Below are 25416 nucleotides of genomic sequence, written 5' to 3'. Positions count from 1 at the left end.
GTCTGCCGTGAAGTTTGGCTCAAGGGCTTACAACAATTTGGCCAAAATGTTAAACTAAAAGACCATTTTATTTATTAGTTATTTATACATGTATATTTAGGCACTGTACCGTATATAAGTTTTTCTGGATGTGCACTGAGCTTTGTCTGTGTTTTATGTTATGTCTCTGGTTTTAAATATAAATTGCCATGCTCAGTAGCACTCCTCTGTGAAACTTATATGCTTATATATATGTTGTGGGTATTTTGGGGGTTCAATTTGAGCTTGTAGGTGTTCTGTATGTTTTATAATTCTTGTGCAGCTAGTCTTGGCTGTTTTGGTGGGTGGCAACCTCCTATCCAATTGAAGCTGACTCCCTCCCAAATTTAAATGGTTATAAGCTCACTCCATGGCATCTCCAACTATCAGGGGAACTTGCCTGCATGCAGTGTGATTGTGACAAATCTATTACAGAGTGCTTTTCCTGGTAATGTACAGGTTAATAAAAGCTTCAATCAGACTTAGAACTTTTGCAACTCATATTGACAGATTTATTATAAATCATTCTTCCTGGCAATGCACAGGTTATTAAGAATTTATATTAGTGTAGGGACCCTTGAACGTGGTCTGCCGTGAAGTTTGGCTCAAGGGCTTACAACAATTTGGCCAAAATGTTAAACTAAAAGACCATTTTATTTATTAGTTATTTATACATGTATATTTAGGCACTGTACCGTATATAAGTTTTTCTGGATGTGCACTGAGCTTTGTCTGTGTTTTATGTTATGTCTCTGGTTTTAAATAGGCCATTAATCAATGCAGAAATGCTGGGGCTAGTTTAAGGAAAGTTTAAGGCATGTATTCAGAATGTACCTGGGTGTTTCCTGGGTTTTTTGGGGAATTGCCACTGGTTTTTGTTCGAATAAGAGTTGCCTCTACTGTACTGCACCGACACACTTTATTCGAGCAAATACCCGGTATGTACCTGGCAGATACCTGGAATGCGCCGCTCCTCACCTCTGACAAGCCCCGTTGCATTTGCCTTCCCAGCCTGGGTTCATGCCTGGCTGATGGGCGGCTGATCTGTTAAATGATAATGATTAGGATTTAATAGGCTGCAATGCTTCGCGTGTCTACCAGATGGCATAAATTCATGAATTGTAATGCAGTATATATATATATACTGTGCAGTATTGCAGCCAGAGGGAGTAAAATGCTTCAATCCCTGCCTGGAAAATACCTCAATGCACTCGGGCAGAAAACAGTCACAAACCTCAATACACCCGGGTATACCCGAATTCGTGGGACTAGCCGAGCTCGAATAAAGTGTGTCGCCAGTGTATGTTGTTGAGGTTGCGATAAACAGTATGTGGAACTCACCACCAGACCACTGAAACAACGTACAGTATCATGGAACACATGAGATTGATCTTCAAAAGAGATCTGACAAATCCTGTGTCTAAACACTTTTCCATGTGTTCCTTATGGACCCTGGACCACTTTAAATGCATTGCTATTAAACACATCAAACCACAGAGACATTGGGAAGATAGAATTAATGTCCTGTATCGCAAGGTCACTTGACAAAGGCCTAAGTGAGGCTGAAACGTTGTGTATTATGAATAAATTATTTTGCTAAAAACCCCGCTGTATCGCAAGGAGCCTCTTTGGATATTCCCATTAGATACACTAATGCCCAAGGGGCTTAATACAGAATGGGAACTCAAACATTTTCTTTAGAGGGTATTGATGTTTCCCTGTATCAAGATGCATGTCTCTCTTTGTCCTGTATCAACCCAATGGATATTACATAGTCATTTAAATTAGCTACTCAGACTTATGAAAACTTTAGCTTAACTATATGTGTTTGCAACACTAGCTACATATGTTTCAATATACTGTACAGTATAATACTAGAACTAAGTTAGATTGCTATAATTATTTGATCTCAACGGTTACAGTAGACCTCTGCTCTATAGTGGGTCAACATAGTTGATACTTTCACATGAAAGGTATAGACTTACCAACGATATCAGTACGATCATTTAGTCCTGATCTCATGTCTATGTACCTTTACAAATGTATTGTGTTTTACAACATTATGTACATCTAAAAGCAGTTTATTCTCTTCAAACTGTCCATTAGTTCCATTGGGTCTGATTGCTACATAATGTGACAGTCTGTGAAGGAGGCCCACAGCTGGTGGAGAGTTGGGGCCCGGGGGAATTGAGAGGACCAGCAGCCGGACCCCCTGCAGCCACTGGGCCCGACCTGAGGCCTGAGACCATCCCCAAGTTAAGTCTATATTTTATATGTATTTGGGGGGTGTTATTTTTCTATATGTATTTGGGGTGTGGGGTGTTTGTATATATTTGGGGTGGGGAGGTATTTTGTATTTGGAGAGGTTTTTTTTGGTATGTATTTTGTGGGGGGTATCGTGTGACGGGGAGAGGGAATGAGTGAGGAGGGGGATTGAGTGAGAGTGGGGTAATTGATGGAGGGGAGACCCAGTTGTAACTCTAGTCCTGTGGCCCTGCATGTTATGTCAGAGGGGAGGCTAAATAAAGCAACCCTCACCCAGCTCTCATTACTCCTTGAGAAAGCACCAACTGGTGTAAAACACGTTGGTGGGAGAGTTTTTTGTCTTTTTTTATGCTTGTTTTTAGCATGATCTAATAAAGTCTTTTTGCAATGTCTGGTGAGTTCCTGACTAAATCTGTGACGCGGTGAAGAGAAGAAGAGAAGAAGCAGATATAGTTCTACACCGGCTACATACACCAAGGGGGTTCCTGACAACACCGACAATCCTGATTCGCATGAGGAGGTAAGCCAATAACTTACACATGACTGCTGGGTAGGTAGAGGATATATCAGAGCTCTGAACTGTTTCTACATGTGCCCTAGAATTTTATCCCATCTTGTAAAATAAAATACTCTGTAAATTATTAATTGATTCAAAATTCCTTACAGTGCCTCTTGTTAAGATAATTGAATGGCGGTTGCACCTATTATCTGTTAGAAAATGGGACTGGGAATGATCTTTATTTACAAAGCAGCTGTAATCCTACTAGTGAAATATCCAAATAATGTATATTTTCGTGGCACTCTCTGACAGAGAGATTACAGTCGATCATATTTCTACTTTCTCCATGACAATAATTCCATCATCTCAATGTATTTAACGCCATTATTATTATTATTTTCCTCAAATTCCCCTGATAGGAACTTTCATATCTTGGCCATGACGACTGTAACACAATATCACTGCAGTTTGCATCCCAGGGGGAATAGGTATTGCAATAAAACTTCTGTATTTCAATGTAATCCTTCATATTAGACAAAAAGAAAGGATGCAATATGATTTGTCCAATGGTTACCCATAGCATTCATTTAAGATACTGTATTCCATAGACATTGTATATTTTTTGGAGCTATCAATTGTGTTTAGTGCACTAGTAAACAGTTGTCACATTTAGTTTTTATTCTATATCCAAATTATCCACATAATTACAGCAATTACAGTTTTTAACATTTGTTTTGTTTATTAAAACGCCTCTGTTCAGTTAGAAAGCAAAATGAAAATGGCAGCCTTATACGTACCGACTCGTAGCATGAAGTCATTGAACGAGTGCCTGTTTATCACATCAAGTTTTGCCACAAGGGCAAAGGCGAACTCTACCATTGTTCCTATGTGCATATACTGCCTGTCTGTTTCCTGAAGTATAAGCATAAAACCAAAAATGAATACAATTTCAGATAATTATGTAGGTGAACTTACAGGGGACATTTTAATTTTGTATTTTCTTTTGATATACTGATCTGTTTTAATAGTCTGTACAAAGGTCAATAATAATGTTTTTTGCACTTGCTAAATTAACAAAGCTCCTCCGCCAGTATTTTCCTCTTGCAGCAAAAGTGTGAGAAGTGCAATTGTGTCTGTTTGGAATTTTGCTTTTATTTTTGTAGTCAGTGCAGCCCACATTTGAACACACTGTATGTCCCTTTTTTTAATAGTAGATACTTTATATTCACACAAGACTGAAAATGGATGTGGTGCCATGATTGCATTTTATATTGAACTTAATTATTTAAAATAGTAAGCTTCAAAGAAGACCACTCTGTATGCCAGGCAAGTCTGTTTCATTAAAATATTATTTTTAAAAATCCTGTATCAGACAGAATTGCACTTTTATAGGATTATGTATAAATCCCAAAGGGGGAAGAGGTACGGGTTCCATAGTCAAAACCAATCAAACAAAACACATTTTTGTAAAAGATATTTTAAAATATGCATAGGTAGGCCTATTAGTTGTGAAAGCACTCAAAAGATTTGAGTTACAGCACTTTTTTTTAAGGTCAACGAAGTTCAAGGATCAACACGAAACATCATATAGTGATTAAGAGATTATCAAGGGTGGGGCTAGAATACTGACTGGGAGGGGGATACTGTATATGTTATTTGTACCACATTTCTTTATTCACAGCTGAATTATTTATTGCAGTTTAGTTATACGTGAATTGTTTTTTGTTTAGGGTAACGTAATATTTTTTTCTCTACAAAAACCCGCCTCTTTTTATAATATATACAGGTGTGTGAAAAAAAAAGTACACCCTCTTTGAATTCTATGGTTTTATATATCAGGACATAATAACAATCATCTGTTCCTTATCAGGTCTTAAAATTAGGTAAATACAACCTCTGATGAACAAAAACACATGACATAATACACTGTGTCATGATGTATTTAACAAAAATTAAGCCAAAATGGAGAAACTACAGTATGTGTGAAAAACTAAGTACACCCTTACTGCTTCCATAGGAATTAAGATGCTAAGTAACAGACAGGTGCTGCTAATCAAATGCCCTTGGTTAATTGATCATCAGCAAGTGTGACCACCTCTATAAAAGACGAAGTTTTAGCAGTTACTGGTCTGGAGCATTCAGGTGTGTGTTAACACAATGCAAAGGAGGAAAGACATCAGCAATGCTTGGAGAAGCAATTGTTGCTGCCCATCAATCTGGCAGAGTAGAGGAATAAACCACAGAGCCCGGCGCTACTAGCCCTAAAGACAGCGTGCATCACGCGGGGGCTTGTATACATGAATAACCCTACAGTATACATACCGGAGACTGAACCTATAATACAGGAAACGCTGCCACTGTAATAAGGTAAGCCCTTCAGGCGATCACATATAATGGGGACCAGCTGGGAGCGGTGGTCATGAGGTCCCCCAACGGGAACCAGCAGACCCTCGCAACAACAACCAGACTACCTTAGTGATAAAACAGCAGTGAACAGCCAATGGACGGCGTACTCACGATCCAATCCCAGGTAACTCAGAATCTCCGGTATAAACTGCGTGCATCCACAGGAAAGCAGGAACAGATGAAAAAGGAAAACTAGGAGCACAGCAAAAAAGAAGGAAAACTGGAGGCCAAATGAAAAAATAACAAAAATTTAATGAGACAAAAACTAATTAAAAAGAGAAACCTCTAACGCGTTTCTCGCTTTATCAAATCTTTGATAAAGTGCACCATGCGAAAAAAAACGTTAGAGGTTTCTCTTTTTAATTAGTTTATGTCTCATTACATTTTTGTTATTTTTTCATTTGGCCTCCAGTTCTCCTTCTTTTTTGCTGTGCTCCTAGTTTTCCTTTTTCATCTGGCCCATCAATCTGGGAAGGGTTATAAGGCCATTTCCAAACAATTTAAAGTCCATCATTCTACAGTGAGAAAGATTATTCAAAAGTGGAAAACATTCAAGACAGTTGCCAATCTTCCCAGGAGTGGATGTCCCAGCAAATTCACCCCAATGTCAGATCGGTCAATGCTCAGAGAAATTGCAAAAAAAAACAAGATTTACATCTCAGACTCTACAGGCTTCAGTTAGCATGTTAAATGTTAAAGTTCATGACAGTACAATTAGAAAAAGACTGAACAAGTATGGTTTGTTTGTAAGGGTTGACAGGAGAAACAAGAATCTGCAGCTGTATCAAAAGAGTGGCTCAACACTCCCAATCACTAGTGATTCAAAAAACAAGAATTCTTGTTTTTTGATTCTCTAGTGCTTGGGAGTGTTGAGCCACTCTCTTGATACCACTGTTGACTCTATCCGAGATCCATACTGGTTTTGTATGTTTTTTTATTATCTGAATTAGTGTGCATTATTGCACTTTAATCACGTTGTTATTATTTGCACACTTATCACTTTATAGTTTGTTTTAGCTGCGCACTTCACTTGTTCACTTGTTTTGCCAGGAGAAAGCCTCTTCTCTCTAAAAAGAACATGGCAGCACGGCTTAGGTTTGCAAAGTTGCATCTGAGAAAACCAAAAAACTTCTGGAACAATGTCCTTTGGACAGACGAGGCCAAAGTGGAGATGTTTGGCCATAATGCACAGCGTTTTGCGAAAACCAAACACAGCATACCAGCATAAACACCTCATACCAACTGTCAAGCACGGTGGTAGGGTGATGATTGTTTTTTTTTTTGCAGCCACAGGACCTGGGAACCTTGCAGTCATTGAGTCGACCATGAACTCCTCTGTATACCAAAGTATTCTAGAGTCAAATGTGAGGCCATCTGTCCGACAGCTAAAGCTTGGCCGAAATTAAGTCATGCAACAGGACAATGATCCTAATCACACCAGCAAATTTACAACAGAATGGCTGAAAAAGAAAAGAATCAAGGTGTTGCAATGGCCCAGTCAAAGTCCAGACCATAACCGATTGCAATGCTGTGGCTGGACCTTAAGAGAGCTGTGCATAAACAAATGCCCACAAACTTCAATGAACTGAAGCAATATTGTAAAGAAAAGTGGGCCAAAATTCCTCCACAATGATGTGAGAGACTGATAAAGTCATACAGAAAATGATTACTTCAAGTTATTGCTTCTAAAGGTGGTTCTACAAGCTATTGAATCATAAGGTATATTTAGTTTTTCACCCATGGCTTCTCCATTTTGGCTTTATTTTTGTTAAATAAATCATGACACAGTGTAATATGTCATGTGTTGTTTTTCATCTGAGGTTGTATTTACCTAATTTTAAGACCTTGCTAAGGAACAGATGATTGTTATTATGTCCTGATATATAAAACCATAGAATTTAGAGGGTTGACTTTCTTTTTCACACCACTGTAAAACCACTTATCACTGCTTTGTGAATAGGCGCCTTTGAATCCTGGCTCTCTTTCTTTCTTTCCTCAGACTCCCCTGTTCTTCTCCTTGGAGACTTCAATTGCCACATTGATGACCCCTCCTTCCCTTTGGCTTCCTGCTTTCTCTCTCTAACCTCTCTTTTGGCCATCAACAGTGGACTGCAGCCAGCACCCACAAGGATGGCCACTATCTATATCTGGTTTTCACTAAAAAAATTCTTTCTGACTTCTCCATTTCCCCCTTTCCTCTCTCTGGCTATCACCTCCTCTAATTTTCTTACTCCCACCTCTCCCCTTCTCCACACAATATACCCATCGTTTCTGCAGAGACCTGTGCTCTATTAACCTACCAGCTTCTGATTCCACTTTACGCTCCTCCCTCTCCTCTCTCAGCTCTGCTCCAGACCCTGACAATGTGGTCAGGATTAACAACTTTGCCAAGGTTGCCCTCTCTTGATCTACATGCACCCCTTTCTCTCTGCCGTCCTCACCTGTCTAACCCCATACCCTGGCTAAATTCCCACCCACGCATGCTGCAGTCCTGCACTCGTTCCTCTGAATGCTTCTGGAGGAAATCTCACACTCTCGCAGACTTCCTTCACTACAAATTTATGCTATACTGTTTCAACTCTGCTCTCTCTCAAGCTAAACAACCCTACTTTTCTTCACTAATCAACACGCACAAATCTAATCCACGCCAATTCTTCTCTGTCTTTGACTCTCTACTCAGACCACCCTCTGCTGCCTGTTCTTCTTCCTCCATCTCACCTCAGGACTTTGCCAACTATTCCAAGGAAAAGGTGGAATGCATACGTCAGGAAAACCCCTCTGTATTCTCCTCTGTATTCCCCTTATCCCTCTTGACTCTTTTTCCCCTGTCACAGAGAAGGAGGTGTCACTGCTGATTTCCTATTCTCCCTCTACCACCTGCCCACTTTACCCCATTCCCTCCCATCTCCTAAAACCTCTTGCTCCTACTATAATCCCTATGCTCACACACATTTGTAACTCCTCCCTCTACTTTGGTACCTTTCCCTCTTTCTTCAAACATGCAACAGTTATATCATTACTCAAAAACAGCAAGCTTGACCGTACCTGTCTTTCTAACTATCGGCCTGTCTCCCTCCTGCCCTTTGCCTCTAAACTCCTTGAACATCTTGTATTCTCTCGCTTGTTCCATTCTCTCACCACCTATTCTCTCCTAGACCCTCTACAATCTGGCTTCCGCACTGCTCACTCCACTGAAACAGCCCTCACTAAAATAACTAATGATCTCCATGCTTCCAAAGACAAAGGTTAACACACTCTGCTCATATTACTTGACCTCTCTGCAGCATTTGATACTGTGGTCCACCCTCTTCTCCTTCACATTTTCCATTCTCTTGGTATTCATCACAAAGCTCTATCCTGGATCTCCTCTTACCTCTCCCATCATACTTTCATTGTCTCTTCTGCTAACACATCCTCCTGTATCGATCTCTCTGTAGCCCTTTCCTCTGTTGCTCGACTGCAAAAACTCTGATACATACCCTCATTCTCTCCCGTTTTGACAACTGTAACCTCCTGCTGTCCGGCCTTCCTGCTTCTCACCTGTCTCCCCTACAATCTATCCTAAATGCTACTGCCAGAATCACTCTACTCTTACCGAAATCTGTCTCAGTGTCTCACCTGCTGAAATTCCTCTCCTGGCTTCCTATCAAATCCTGTAACACACACTCAATTCTCCTCATCACTTTTAAAGCTTTATACACTTCTGCTCCTCCTTACATCTCTGCCCTAATTTCTTGTTATACACTATCCCAACTCTTGCGTTCTGCTCAAGGATGTCTTATCTCTACCCCCTTTGTATCTAAAGACCTCTCCTGCCTTAAATCTTTCTCACTGACTGCCCAACATCTCTAGAAAGCCTTTCCTCTCAATATCCGACTAGCACCCTCTCTATCCACCTTTAAGACACAGCTCAAAACACGACTGCTAAAGGAAGCATACAAGTAGCTCCATGGCTGATAATTTACACCACATACAGGAGGGGGGAGGGGAATGAAACAGATAATGAACTAAATGGAATAGATGAGGATACAAGGTGGTATGGAGGTAGAATGGGGGCAAGTGCAAGTTTGACAAGCAGTGAGATACCCATAGTAAATAAAGATAATACTAGAAAACTTCTAAAGACTAAACCAAGTGGGAGCAGAAAGGAAGGAGCAGATAAGATAATAGTACAGGCTAAAAATAAACTTAAATGCATGCTTGCTAATGCAAGAAGCCTGATAGGTAAAATGGGGGAGCTTGAATTAATAGCTACAAGGGAGCAGTATGATATCATAGGCATTACTGAAACATGGTGGGATGAAACTCATGACTGGACAGTTAATTTAAAGGGGTATTCTCTTTTTCGGAAGGATCGAACAAATAGAAGGGGAGGTGGAGTATGTCTATATGTTAAACCAGATCTAAAACCTATTATAAGGGATGATGTCTATGAAGGGAATGATGAAAATGTAGAGACTTTGTGGATAGAAATTAGCAGTGGAGGTAAAAGTATAAAGAAAATGTTTGTGGGAATATGCTACAAACCACCAAATATCTGTGAGATTGAGGAAGCTAAAATACACTTGCAAATGGAGAAGGCATCAAAACTGGGTCATGTTTGCATAATGGGGGATTTTAATTATCCAGACATAGACTGGGGCAATGAGATTAGCGTTACAACAAAAGGAAACAGGTTTTTGGGGGTGCTTAAAGATAATTATATGACCCAAATTATTGAGGAACCAACCAGGAGAGGGGCAGTTCTGGATTTGGTCATATCAAACAATGTAGAAGTAATAACAAATATTCAAGTCCTGGAACATTTGGGTAACAGTGATCATAACATGGTCTCATTTGAAATAAATTATCAAAAAACAGATCACTTGGGCTCAACAAAGACTTTAAACTTTAGAAAGTCAGATTTTAATAAACTGAGGTCTAATCTAGTAGTAATACAATGGGATGATGTTTTTGCAGGGAAATATGTAGAAAATAAAAAGGCAGTCTTTAAAACATTGTTAGAAAAGCACACTTATCAGTGTATACCCTTGGGTAATAAGTATAAAAGAAATAAGTCAAAACCAATGTGGCTAAATAAACAGGTAGGGGAGGAAATGGACAAGAAGAGGAAGGCGTTTCGATTCTTTAAGTCAGAAGGGACAGAGACATCGTATCAGAATTATAAGGAATGTAACAAAAATTGCAAAAGGGCAATTAAATTAGCAAAAATGGATAATGAAAAAAGGATTGCAATAGAAAGTAAGGTCAGCCCTAAAAAGTTCTTTACGTACCTTAATAACAAAAAAATGAGAAAAGAAAATATAGGACCCTTTCAGTGTGAGATGGGTAGGCAGATTATTGGAAAGAAGGAAAAAGCAGAGGTATTAAACAAATTCTTTGCCTCTGTGTTTACCAGGGAAGAATCAAGTTCAATAGTAGCGCCACAGGAGGAAGCCACAACCTCCATATTAATGACCAATTGGTTAACTGAGGAAGAAGTTCATAAGCGACTTGAAAAAATTTAAGTAAATAAGGCACCTGGCCCGATGGCATACATCCAAGAGTTCTCAAGGAGTTAAGCTCAGTAATAGCAAAACTATTATAATTCATATTCAAGGACTCCATTTCCACAGGCTCAGTACCACAAGATTGGCGTAAAGCAGATGTGGTGCCTATATTTAAAAAGGGAGCTAGATCACACCCGGGGAATTACAGACCTGTAAGCCTGACTTCAATAGTAGGGAAACTACTTGGAGGTTTAATACGGGATAATATTCAGGAATACCTAATGGAAAACAAAATTATTAGTAATAGTCAGCATGGATTTATGAAAGATAGATCTTGCCAAACTAACCTTATTTGTTTCTTTGAGGAGGTAAGTAGGAATTTAGACCAGGGTAATGCAGTTGATGTGGTCTACTTAGATTTTGCAAAGGCTTTTGATACGGTTTCACACAAGAAGTTGGTGTACAAAATAAAGAAAATTGGACTCAGTAATAATATATGCACCTGAATTGAAAACTGGTTAAAGGACAGACAACAGAGGGTTGTCATAAATGGAACTTTTTCAGGTTGGGCTAAAGTCGTGAGTGGAGTACCTCAAGGATCGGTACTGGGACCCCTGCTTTTTAACTTGTTTATTAATGACCTTGAAGTTGGGATCCAGAGCAAAGTCTCCATCTTTGCTGATGATACTAAATTTTGTAAGGTAATAGAATCAGAGCAGGATGTAATTTCTCTTCAGAAGGACTTGGAGAGACTGGAAATGTGGGCAGGTAAATGGCAAATGAGGTTTAATACAGATACATGTAAGGTTATGCATTTGGGATACAAGAATAAAAAGGCGACTTACAAATTAAATGGAGATATATTGGGGGAATCCTTGATGGAGAAGGATTTAGGAGTGCTTGTAGACAGCAGGCTACGCAATAGTGCCCAATGTCATGCAGTAGCTGCAAAGGCAAACGGGCAATGAATGGAAGGGAAGTAAAGGGAATGGAAGGAAAGTAAACATAATTATGCCCCTTTACAAAGCATTTGTAAGACCACACCTTGAATATGGAGTACAATTTTGGGCACCAATCCTAAGAAAAGACATTATGGAACTAGAGAGAGTGCAGAGAAGAGCCACCAAATTAATAAAGGGGATGGACATTCTAACTTATGAGGAGAGGCTAGCTAAATTAGATTTATTTACATTCGAAAAGAGGCGTCTAAGAGGGGATATGATAATTATATACAAATATATTCAGGGACAATACAAGGAGCTTTCAAAAGAACTATTCATCCCACGGGCAGTACAAAAGACTCGGGCCATCCCTTAAGGTTGGAGGAAAGGAAATTTCACCAGCAACAAAGGAAAGGGTTCTTTACAGTAAGGGCAGTTAAAATGTGGAATTCATTACCCATGGAGACTGTGATGGCAGATACAATAGATTTGTTCAAAAAAAGGTTGGACATCTTTTTAGATGGGAAAGGTATACAGGGATATACCAAATAAGTATACATGGGAAGGATGTTGATTCAGGGATTAATCCGATTGCCAATTCTTGGAGTCAGGAAGGAATTACATTTTCCCCTTAATGGGGTTTTTTGTTTGCCTTCCTCTGGATCAATAAGTAAGTATAGATATAGAATAAAGTATCTGTTGTCTAAATTTAGCATGGGTTGAACTTGATGGACGTACGTCTTTTTTCAACCTCATCTACTATGTAACTATGTAACTATGTAACTATGTATACATACACACTGTAGTAATATGCAAAAAAAATACATAAACCTTGGCCCCTTGCAGACATACTTACCAGAACACGCTCCTACTGTCTCTGTACGTTCTTCCTACTAACCAATTAGATTGTAAGCTCTTCAGAGCAGGGACTGATTTTCCTAAATGTTACTTTTATCTCTGAAGCACTTCTCCCCTTTATGTGTTATTTATATTATTTATATGATTGTCACGTGTATTACTGCTGTGAAGCGCTATGTACATTAATGGTGCTATATAAATAAAAACATACATACATACATTAATTTCATCTACATTCTTTTTGGTGTGCTTGGCACCCTCTGTTTGCAATGCTGGTCCCTTACTCGGATTTTTGCCTTTAGCACCCAGTATTTCAGCTGGTTTTTTCACTCAGTCACCTTGTCCTAGGTGCATCCCAAGTGGCTTTTTCCTGATCCCTTTTTTTGCTTCCTGATAAAATGACTTTAAGATATAACAAATATGATTTTTTGGAATGAGATCCTGTACGTGGACATATTGAACACCTTAACGTTGCTGCTATACCTGGCTGTATTCCTGATTTGGCGTAGCACTGAGTCCTGTGGCTGCCATGTAAGTACTTCCTATGGTCTTTATCTTTTCAACACCGCTGAATTTTGGTTTAGACAATATCTGTATAGCAAACAAAATGAAACAATTACGTCACATCACTATTGAAAGGCACAGCATATTGAAGTATTTAAAGGAATAAATTAGAAACAAACATTGACAGCAGGCAATGGTCTGCCAACCACACTACTATATCTGATCTGAAGCCTCAGATCCTCTCTACTAGCAGAACAAATTAAAATTAATGGCTACCATGTCATGATATACTGGATATAGTAAAAACGCATTGAAAATTATGTTTTGAGATATACTGTACTAAGATATACTGTATTAAGATATACTACTATTCCTTAGTAGCTGAAAGCACAGGCAACAAGTATATGACTATAGTATCAAAACATATATTATGTATTTCAAAATGGTGACAGTGCTCTTTATTCCATTTGTAACATTTCAAAATAATCCCTGTTGCTGCCAGACCTCCAGTCTAGCAGGTGTATTATTGATAATGGGGAACATGTCCCAACCTGAATAGCCCAGAAGAAAAGTGACCCACAGTATACCAACCATTATTTTTAGACTCATTAAATAATTGTGCCCTGCCTCATAAGCCATTTCTGTCACAGGCATGGTCAATTAACCCCTTAAACTGGTCTTGCCCCTCCCCCCAACAAACTGAACACCTTTGCTTGACTCTTGTCAAACCAGTTTATCAAGTACCACGAATGCGGACAAGTGTTTTTTTTTTTTTAAAGATAAATATAGTAGGCTTATTTTGGTGTACTCTGGTTCCAGATGTTACAGTAACATACCCCTCCAATTGCACAATCGCCTGCTTTAAAGGCAGTGAACTCACCTCACATGTTATCACTGCTGGGTATGAGCATTCTTATGCACAAAGAGGTTAATCCATTATTCTGAACCCAATTAAAATACAATATCATCAATTAATTGCCACAAACGGATGAAAGATGCTAAGTGGACCTGAAATATAGTATTCTCCAATATTCCCACAATAAATAGCATCTGTTTAAAAAGCCACTGTACTGGAAATGGAGCTTCAATTTTTTTTAGATGTTCTACCTTTTTTTATTTCTTGTATGCATATATTGTGTTGGCCCCACATTAAGGATCTTTTCCCTGCATTTAGACTTTTTTTTTTACCCCATTAATTTTTTGGCATTGTGATATTGAAATAGAGTTTTTGAATGTTGATATTGAGACCAATGATCACAATATATATAGTTTGGCTTTTAAGCAAGCTGTGCAGTAGCTGCTGCCCCTGTTACTAAATTACAAGTACAGTGGAATATGAAGCCAACATATATACTTGTTATCATGTTGAATATGCATGTCTATATAAAGCTTACTGACAATTCTTTGATGATTTGTGCCCACAGCATTGTAAACTCTCAGATTCTGATCATCTTACACATTACACTGTTGTAGCGTTTTTATATGTCAATATAACATTTGCATTTTCATCAGATATGGTAAAAGAATATCTACAATAGTTGATCATCTCATAAAAAATAGGCAGTTAGAAGTTTCCACTAAGTCTATGAATGAATTATTCAGTATCCCTGAGGGCATTGTACATCTGAAGAAAGCTACCTTTCACTTATTACATCTTCAATTAAGGTTTGCATGACTCACCTCCTATTTCTGCCTCTTCGTTATGTAACTACACTTTTGCTACTTGACCCTAATAAGGTGAAACAGTCTCAACTTCCTGAATTGAAGTATGATTATAACTTTGTGGAAGGAGAAAAGGGTAAAAATCCCATCTCTAGTGGCAGGCAGAGAGAAACCATGCTACAGTATATGGTAGGATGAATGGAGCATCTTAGTTTTATCTTATGAATGTTAGCATGTTAAAGCAGAATTCTTAGTACATTATGTGATTCTTAACACCTCTCTGGCTATTCTATTTGCTGAAACATAACTCAAAGTAACAACATTTCACAGACCCTTGACTCACTGCCATGATCGCTGTGATGGAGTCATACTTATGCTGACTGCAAATAAAAGCAAGACTTCTTATAGCTTTTGTTGTCTAAATAGAAGACATTTCATTTTGTTACTTTATCGTACAGGTTAATAAAATTAGTTATAATGTAGCAATGAATGTTTCATCAAAATGTGTTTAATTCTACTATATATTTCATTGGAGTTTGGCTCACCTTAGCTACTACAAATATAAAGTAAGTTTATTTCTGCCGGGGTTTGTGTATCTTAGATTAGAACATCTGTTTAAAAGTGAATGCTAATGCTATAGTGCACACCATATCAGAGTAGACACAGGGGATTTCACCACCACATTATCTGCACATACAGTAAGTACATCTTTCTCCCCCAATTTGAATTTCATATATGAGGTTATCTGGTGTACATTATGGAAGGCAGTAGAGATGTAATGGCACTTATTTATTTATTTTAATAATTAGGAAATATTTATGAGTTTTAAAGCATTGCTCACCGATGAGTATATTATTAGGGTATTACTATACTAAAACCATAACTGGATTTTAAAATGTGCTGGGGCCATTACAGCTCAGTTGGATACATTATATCTAAAAAAAAAAATTAGACCAACAAAGCTATATAGTATATACAGTAGCACCTATTCCTAAAAAAAACATTTTGATAGAAAAATATAGAATTCTTAAACATATTCCTTAGAATAAATTATAAAATAAAAATATTATACTATGGTCTGTATACAATATGAAGTACTGTTGCTTGTGAAGATTTTAGCCAGAGGTGTACAAAACTTTTGTCCAAAGTGCTAAACTAGGCAACATTTGACCTTTCAGTCACAAGAATAAAAATGAGCATCCAGTCACTGTGCATTGTAATTTTACTTAATACAGTATGCTCAATTATGAAATTCTCTACAATTGTTAGATTTGCTTAATCCGAGACTATACATAGGGTTCATACACCATGTTTTGCTTACTGTCTGGCAATATTTTGCAGAAAGCTTGCAAAATTGCACACATCTAGGACTCATTTTGCAACATTATTAGCACTTTGCGGCTTGGTCAAAAGTTTTGCAAGAAAGTGAAATTGGGCGGGAAAAAGGCTAAAAATGTTGCTACTGCATTTGGGATAGTTTTGAACATTTTAACTAAACATGGGAAAGAGGGCTTCACAGCATATTGAATTAAAACAATTTGGATCGGCAGCAAAATATTTTTCTGTGTGCAAATGAATTGCATATGCAAGTGGATGTCTGTGTATTGTAATGCAATATACATATAATATATGTAATTTGTATTAGTACTAACAATTTAGACTTAAAAGGACAACATAAACATGTAATAAAGTGAAGAATATAGAAAATAAAATGTCCTTTAGATGATGTCTGTATAAAGTTGCATGCTGTGCCTTGCTAATGTCTTACTTACATCATCAAAGTCTGCAATAATCTCATTTAGTAGTCTTAGACATTCCAAACCTTCTTTATTGACATCTGATTCTGTGTAAAATTCTTTGAAGTCCGGAATAGACGCAAACATTACACAAACACAGTCATATGACTGGTGGTATAAATCCTGCAGCCAAAAAAAAGTGAAAACATAACAAAATATCAATGGAAATACAGTGCAATAAACCAATTCTATGTTATCATAGTAAGTGATATGTTAATTTATTATTTTTTAAATTACATTTGTCATTTATTTTTAAAGCCCAATTTATTGTATTAACATTAGAAGATGTAAACACATATCTAATTTAATCTGGATTGCACAAATTGTAGATTTATTGTATCCATGTTTGTCATTAAGAAGTGCAGAGTTGTTACAGGTTGAGATAGTGTATAACTCCATTCTCTGTAGTCATTTTGGTTCCCCTCACCCCTAGCTGCCAAATGGAAGAGTAAGTCATTTTCTCAGATCACTCCTGTGGCCCTTGGAGAAAAGCAAAAGTGATCAGGTCTTTGAATGACAAAGTGTCAGTTCTGAAAACAGCACTAGGACAATCCTATTCTCATAAAGTTGCCTTGATCCCTAAGTGAAAGGCACCATGACTGGTGAGCCAGTCTCCTGTCCTACTTTCTGGTTGCTCGCTCTCCCCCTCATCTGCCCCCCCTCCACTTCCTTCCCCCTTTCCCTCTGGGAAAGGGGGGCTAAACTTGAGCCCCTGCTGGATTGGTGATCCCCCGCTGGAGCAGGGGTCCCGCTTGAGTTCATCCTGGGGCAAGAGACCTACTTGAATCCACATTGGTTGATGAGGTTTTGGTGGGGTAGAGGGGATGCCACTTGACTGGAGGTGGATCAATCTTGCTACCTCACCCTCTGGGTTTGCAGAGGGGGGGAGAAATCCCCCTTCGGGGAAACTGCTAGGTTAGAGGAGGGAGCTGGGGATGGTTCCCCTCGGAGATGAGCGGACCTAAGTTTTCCTTCCAGTGGGAGAGGGCAGAGGCCCCCACTGGGGTGGGAAAGAGGAGACCCTGCTTGGGCTGAGATCCCTCTGTGATGAGAAAAAGGGGCAGCCCCCAACTTGAGCTCCCATCAGGTTGGGGGCCCCCACTTGAGCACCCACTGGGGTGGGGGGCCCATTTGTTCCACGACTGGGGTCGTGGGACAACACCGCTTGATGGGGGTGTAGGTCCATCTGGATTCCCCCCATCTCCTCTGGGTTTGGGCAAGAGAGAGGGGAAGCCCCACGAGGGCCCACATTAGGTTTAAGAGGGGCAGAGGCCCCAACAGGTTCCCATGGAGATGGAAAAACCTAAGGTGTACCTTCCATGGGGAGGAGAAGGAGGAGACCTTCCTGGTCTGAGCTCCCATTGGGTTGGTAATGGGGGAGACACCACTGGGGGTACTACTTGAGCCATTTCTGATACCCACATAGACATCCACAGGGGAGAGGCAAGGGGAAAATCTGTGTTGTCGCTTAAAGGGAGGGCGGAGTCTGAGTTGCCGCCAGTGGCAGCAGGGAGGTACAAGGAAACATCTGGATGGAAGTGGAGGGCGTTTGTCCTACGTACCAACCCTAGGTACAGGTCCTGTTCTCCTATGATTCTGTGACTAGTGATTGGTTTAGGTCAGATGGAGAATACTTGTAGGACATTGGTGCCGAATTATTTAATAATGTCATCCAAGGCGGGTCTAGTGGTATGGGACTAGTTTAAGGGGGTTAAATAGCGCCATAGGTGGCAGAAGTTGGGGAGTGAGTGTGCTTATCCATGCCAGAAGGGGCTCTGTACTTGGTAAAGCCCAGTGGGGTAGGAGAGGCGAGTGGTCAGGGATCATTTAAACATGAATTCCAGGATCCCACTTGCGTCAATGGCCGGGTCACGTGGGCCCGGGTTGAGTGTCAAGGGTCATCGTTCCAAGTTCCTTTGACCTTTAACCCTTTTTGTGCAAGCGCACTGATAGGGGGTAGCACTTAGGCTACAGTCCCAGTGCGTTCTGTATCACACGCGCCCAGCGGGGGGCGGCGCGTGCAGAGCGCTTCACCGCAGATCGCAGTCCTGGGAGAGAGGGAGAGTTTGTGATGGGAGGGGCTGTGGCAGGGGTTTTGCGGGGGCATGGCCATGACCTCACGCAGCTGGTTTGGGTAATTGGGGTGGAGGGGAGGGACGCTCCCTCGCAGTCTCCCAGGTCAAGTCATAAGGCTACACAAAAGGTAATGCTTGAATCGTCATGCAAAATTGAACAGAATGAAAAGCTTGCACTGCGTTTAATCAAACCTCTATTACAACAAGATCACTGACTTTTATAATATTATTATTATTTTTATTATATACTTCACCATCTTTTTAATTACTTTGCAAGAAAAGGATATCAGAATAGCTATAAATCACTCCAATTTTGCCCAGTTTAAATTGATTGTATCCTACAAAAGTTATCCCATAATTCAGTATGTACATGTCTCTTTTTCAGGTGTACTGTGCTATTCTTTACACGTTGCTGCGCGAAATAATCAAATATATTTTTGTGTGCATCACAATTAATCACTCATTTTTATTGCAAAATATGTTTTGAGGGGTCGATTTCAGTAGATTTCAAAGCTTATCATCCTACTGCAAGTCACACATCCCTCTATTCCTAAACCGTGTGGGGCACTTTGACAAAGCCCTGAATGTCATCTGGGGCCACAGCGATGAGTTGTATGGCCTTTCAATATAACACTTTCACAGTAAGACAGTCTGATTCTGCACTAGCAAATAATGTGTAGCCATGTGTAAAAATGGTGTACATCTCCTTCTCATGCTGGCAGTAATCCTAGTAGGTATGCAGGGTTGCCAGTAACAATCATGGAGGTTTGCCCTCAAACCCTGTTGAAGTGTCATATGTAACAAAGTAAGTGACAACAGGCTTTGTGTCCACTGTTATTGACACAAAGGTGGGTCTGCTTCTGGAGGTTATATAAGACACAGAACTGCCTAAAGTTAGTCAGTCTAGTTCTTGGTTGTTCTTATGTTCCTGAGTGAAGTGTCTGCAGCAGTTCAAGTCTGCCTGCCAGATACTTCAGTGCAAGCTGATTACACACTGTGTCCAGGGACCTGGCACAGCTGGTGAATCTCCCTTAGGGGAGAGGTGGAAACAACTCAATTAAGAAAGGAGGAACCTTCTGCATGGAGTAGTCAAACAGAATTAGCGACTAAGTGACGGCCGCGATGAGAGGCAGTCTGCCTATGGAGATGACATTAAAGATGCCCTGGTTCAAAAGATCCCTCCTGTGTGAGTGTGGAGTTATTCCCCAGGAGAGTGCACCAAGAAGGAGTTCCCCATCAGATACTTCCCCCTGATGCCACAAAGATCCTGATGGGGTGGAGGCGCTGTACCAGATGTGAGTAGGACTCAGAGCACACTACCTCAGACGTCTGTCATGGTGATACTTCCCCAATTCCCACCCAGCGGGAGACTCAGGAGTCCTGTTGCCAGCAGGTTAACCACATATCACACATCCATGTAATTGGGGGATTTTCTTACATATGGGTCAGGATCAGAAGGGCCCAGGGAAAACACTGTTACAACTGTATCATGCCATAACATTCAATGTGAGACTACCCTTCATACCGACAGCCATAAGAAAATGACAATAGGATGACAATCTTACTCAACATTAGAGATTTACAATTAGACATTCCAAGCAACAAAATTAAAATTCTAGTAGGAAATACCGTGTAGCCCTTTTTTTGAACCCTCCCAAAGGAACTACTGGTCACTGTACAACACCTGCGGCTCCAGAAGATCTAAGCCTCTGCTAGCTGGGAGCCTGGGGTAACACTTATACACTTACGTAGCAAAGCGCCTCCACTTACCCAGGATCCCCGTGATGTGAGATTCCCCTGGGCAAGAAATACAACAACATACATATATGATGCAACCAGTTTACTATAAGATAATGCACGATACCTTATCACTCTATATTATAGCAATATAACCCAACACATATAACTTTCTACTATAACGGTATAACCTTAGTGGCTCACCCACTCATCAGGAGTAACGTCTCCGTCCCCTCACCGCGTGCTCCACACACTGTGTCCATGTATAGTACTATTGGTATAGGCTCAGTTCTTTAACCACTCGCTCAGTGTTCCTAAAGAGTTTAGCCTAAGGCGGGATCAGCGCCTGTTGACCGGTGTTGGTGCACTTGATGTTATACACTGGCGACACACTTTATTCGAGCTCGGCTAGTCCCACGAATTCGGGTATACCCGGGTGTATTGAGGTTTGTGACTGTTTTCTGCCCGAGTGCATTGGGTTATTTTCCAGGCAGGGATTGAAGCATTTTATTCCCGCTGGCTGCAATACTGCACAGTATATATATATATACTGCATTACAATTCATGAATTTATGCCATCTGGTAGACACGCGAAGCATTGCAGCCTATTAAATCCTAATCATTATCATTTAACAGATCAGCCGCCCGTCAGCCAGGCATGAACCCAGGCTGGGAAGGCAAACGCAACGGGGCTTGTCAGAGGTGAGGAGCGGCGCATTCCAGGTATCTGCCAGGTACATACTGGGTATTTGCTCGAATAAAGTGTGTCGGTGCAGTAGTACCTTCCGGTCACGGCGGTGACCGGTACCTCTTCGCAAAGGGTAAGATGAATCAGCGGTCTGTCTCCTGGGTCTCAATGTACAGCCATCTGGTCCCAGACGACTCGCCAGCAAACTTGCTCCGCCCGCTTGTCCCTTTGTCCCTAGCTGTCTACACAGTGAAGGGTGATGCTCGCTACCACTATAGGCCGTCCCTGCAGCACAGAAACCTATGGTGACTTCAGGGAATACTCCTAGGACCTACGGGGTAGCCTGTCCTATGCAGGTGGGTCACTGACCCCCTGCACCCACTCTACCTCTCCCGTCACCTCCCGGATCCCCTCTGACTAACTCAACCTAACACCTGCAGCAAACACACTGCACTCACACTGTACCTGCAGCAACCCACTGCACTCACACTCCACCTGCAGTAACCCACTGCACTCACACTCCACCTGCAGCAACACACTGCACTCAACCGGGTACCTGCAGCAACGTGCTGCACACACACACTGTGCCTACTTGTCAGTGCACACAGCACTGACAGCCGTGACACTGCCAAGACTACACACTCCACACACTACTAAGGGCAGGGTCCATAACCTTAGGGGCCGTCCCTCAGTACTTACCCCCTACCCTGGTGGGGATTGGGGCCTGCCTGGGATCTGGGGAACTACCTTACCTGGTGTAGGAGCCACTCGCTCCCTACACCCTTCCTTCCCCTTCCTGCTCCCAGCTCCAACTGCCAAACGTGGTCCCCACAACATTGTAGCCTTCCTCCACAGGAGAAGCTGCAAAACCCTATTTGCTTTCTGGCTGCTCATGATGTGGGTGAAAGGGCTATCCCCAGAGGCTGCTGGGAATTGTAGTCCACTCAGGACCTCTATAGCATTGGGACTGCATGCGCTACCCTTACTGTACCTGCGCGACCAACGCGCACGCTCGCGCAACCTGTAATGGAGTCCCCCGCTAGCTGGGTGTGCCGCAGAGCCTCGGAGCGCTACATGGGGGGTCTCTGGGGCAGAAAAGAGACCTGGGTTACAACTGTATGTTTCCTTCTGACCACATTACCATACATATATCAAATAGAGTAATAATAAATATAAACTGCTAAGAATAGCCCTTTCATTGGAGAGTTGGATGTCGCTTTGGTTTAAGAAACAATAGTATTTATACTGTACTATACATTAAGCAGTATGCCAGTGATTCTGAAATCCAGTCCTCTAGACCCTTCTCCCCAACAGGTCAGTTTTTCAGGATATCCCAGCTTCAGCACAGGTGGCTTAATCAATGGCTCAGTGTTCGACTGAGCCACTTATGCTGAAGAAGGAATATCTTTAAAACCTGACCTGTTGGGGGGTTATGAGGACTTGAGAACCCCTGCAGTACACAGCTCTGTCAGGGATATAATGAGCCTCCCAGCAATTTCATTTTAACCCTTGTGAATTGTGGAATTGCAGCTAGGAATGAAATAAAAAAGTTATCTTTATCCATTTAAGCTACTAGGTTTTTTATTCAAAGCAATGTTTTTTATCCATGCCATTAGGCCATTTTGGTACTCTGTCACATGGAACAATTGCCCTAAATAAAGTTCACTCTAGGCTCGTTTCTTACATAAAAAATATATCAGCAACAATGTGCTGCATGGCTACCCTTCAAAGACTATACATGTATATTGACGTAGATTGACAATCAATTGAATTATGCAACAGTCTTGTTCAGTAAGGCTGAAATAAGCTTTTAAAAGGGCGATGAATGCAAACAGAAATCAAATCATAATACATAAAGAAGGTAAACAAAGTGCACTAGTTTAAATAAAACATTAATACCGATGAAAAAGACAATATTTATTGGGGCTTCAGTGCAACTATTATTGATCTAAAGTTGTAAAAATGCAATCAAATATGTCTCTGTCCCCTCGGATCTTGTGATCTGCACTGCATTTTAGAAGGCAAAAAAAGAGAGTGATTAAAATTTGCACAGTGGACTAAAGCAATTCCCATCTGAAGCACTATTTTACACTCCGAAGGCTCCATTGGTTTCAGCAAAGGTTGTGAACCTCCACAAATCTAATGTATATGAATTTGAAGTCGTCCACAATCGCCCGGTGGGAAGCAAGAAATTAAAGAAGTGCTTTTGTGCCATTTCCACATGTGCAGATGGTGTTATAGCAGCTGAGGTGTAATAACACATTAATGAGAAAGGGGACTCCCTGATGAGTCATCACACACATAACACCTGAGGGCCAGACTGCCCATGAGGCAAAGCGTTTACATTTCAGTTCTCTCCAGTACAGTATAACAATAAAAGCTAACTACAGCTGGTAGTTTCATGGGTTCAGCATACAGTACAGTACCTGTGTTTAACCCAGTAAAAAAAATGCAATCACTGAAATATTTAATCATTTACTAAGATTTAGATTTATTTCTATTGATTTCGTTTTCCATGTGTCTGAGTACATGTATGTTTTAAATGTAAATACAATGAGGGTTATCAAATAACAAATTTAAAGATCCTCATTTAACTTAACCACAGAGGCTCAAATAATATCAATTTGAGCCACTTTTAAACTAGAGGGTAGTACATCCATGTACGTCTGTACACAATATCTATCTAAACATGAATAAAGCAGTAAATGATAAACAAAAGCCAACAAATTATAGATAATGAATTTCTATAAAAAATCATTTAATGTAGTTAAGTACTATTAAAGCAAAATAAGTGTAATTCAGAACTCCTGTTGTAAGAACATCTGCTCATTAGAGAAGTAAAAGAATAAGAAAGCATTACATTTTTGGGACTTATGTGTATTATCTTCACTTTGTTTAATAGACTCACTGTTTAAAAGGGGATCTAGTATGTTGCTCACCTCGTTTTTCAGGTTTCGTGCTAGAAAGTGTTCAGCCACGTGAGCAGGGAGCACGTTTTCCAGTAATACCCGATTCAGGTTCTCCATGGTCTCAATTTCCTCCCGTTCTTTTTTGAACTTGTTCTTCCACAAGAAGTCTAACCTACAGTAATATTCATTCTGTTATAAGAGGACACAGAAGTAAAGAAACAATAGGCATCTTGTCCTGCGAGAATCCAGATTTAAGAATTAACATAAATACAACATATTGGCATAAGGCTCTTTTTTGATCTGCAATTTACAATGTGGGACACAATACTAAGCAATGCTAAATCCACCTTCAAAGACACCTCGGCCATTAAAGCGAATTTGTTACAAAGGGCTAGATGAACTAAGCACTGCTATTCCATAAGACACCTTATGGAAGACCCCTTACACTTCACTTGTATGAGCTCTAAGGGCTATATTTACTAAGTAGTGCTGGATGGTGTCTTATGGAGTGTCTGCTAAGTAAATACGGCCCTAAATATTAAATATCCTATTTGACACAACAAAACAAACCTTCAGAGGTACAGTATTTTTTAGTAAAGTGTTCTTTCCTCTTTTCATCTTTAATAAACATTTAATTATGACATTAACACGTGTCTTTCTATTCTGTCAAAATATTTGTGAAATCTTTTTTGTGGGGACTTAAAATGGCCATCGTTATGATTTTCAGAAGTCTGCTGTATACCAAGCCTTCATTACTACAAGATTTTCTCCAAGCTTCATATTTAAAACCTACTGTCAAAATAATAACATTATACATGCACTATGAATGCCATATAAAGGAAAACCTAAAGAAAACATTTGGTGTGCTATTTATATCCTTTCAGATATCAGGAGGTAGCCATCTTTGATACTGTATGTGATAAAGTGTATTATACCTGAATTATCAGACAGGCTGAAGTGCATTGTGACGTATTTCTAATCCTTCTGGTTTCTGCTTCTTTTGGAATATCTCAATCACATCCCCTTCCCTATTACAGTAGTGTTTATTTATTTTATCTCCTTGCTTTCATATGATGTCACTTTCATATGCTTTCAATGGTTGGAAGGCAGTGGCCACTCATAAAGTTGAAGAAAAAGGTTCTTTATTGGACATACATATTCCTCCGACGCGTTTCTGCCCCAACAGGGAACGCCAAGCCCTGACAACAAACCCAGCTGGAACCGAAATGCATAGGAAGAATATATATATCCAATAAAGAACATTTTTCTTCAACTTTATAAGTGGCCGCTGCCTTCCGACCATTGAATTAATTCACTCAACGGAAACTATCACAGGATCAAGCCCCTGACCACAAACGGTGCACTACTATTCATTTGCTCCAGTACAGTGAGTACTAAAAGGAGGGTGAGCGCTAAAAAGCCTCTTTGCTTTCATATGTTTTCCTTGGAAAGTGCCAGAGAAAGCTTTAAAAAAAAAAAAGTTTTGATTATAGGATAAATACATTTGTTTACGAAACCACTTAAATTGTTAAGATGCATTTCTACAGTATGACCTTAACTCTCCATAAA

The 25416-nt window shown here is 40.2% G+C and overlaps 1 protein-coding gene across 2 annotated transcripts in view; it reads right to left on the bottom strand.

Moving 5' to 3' along the window:
• Positions 1-25416, bottom strand: part of ADCY2 (adenylate cyclase 2) — a 1451375-nt gene that overhangs the window by 19427 nt on the left and 1406532 nt on the right. For both annotated transcript variants that reach the window (XM_075586169.1, XM_075586170.1), the window contains exons 20-23: positions 23878-24036; positions 16415-16561; positions 12960-13067; positions 3580-3694 (exon numbers count right to left, since the gene is read on the bottom strand). In XM_075586169.1, the coding sequence (XP_075442284.1) occupies positions 3580-3694; positions 12960-13067; positions 16415-16561; positions 23878-24036 (529 nt within the window). The remainder of the gene's footprint in view (positions 1-3579; positions 3695-12959; positions 13068-16414; positions 16562-23877; positions 24037-25416) is intronic.

Source organism: Ascaphus truei, chromosome 2 (genome assembly GCF_040206685.1).
Source record: "Ascaphus truei isolate aAscTru1 chromosome 2, aAscTru1.hap1, whole genome shotgun sequence".
NCBI lineage: Eukaryota > Metazoa > Chordata > Amphibia > Anura > Ascaphidae > Ascaphus > Ascaphus truei.
Note: the sequence above shows the minus strand (reverse complement) of the source record. Positions and strands in the feature narration are given on the sequence as shown.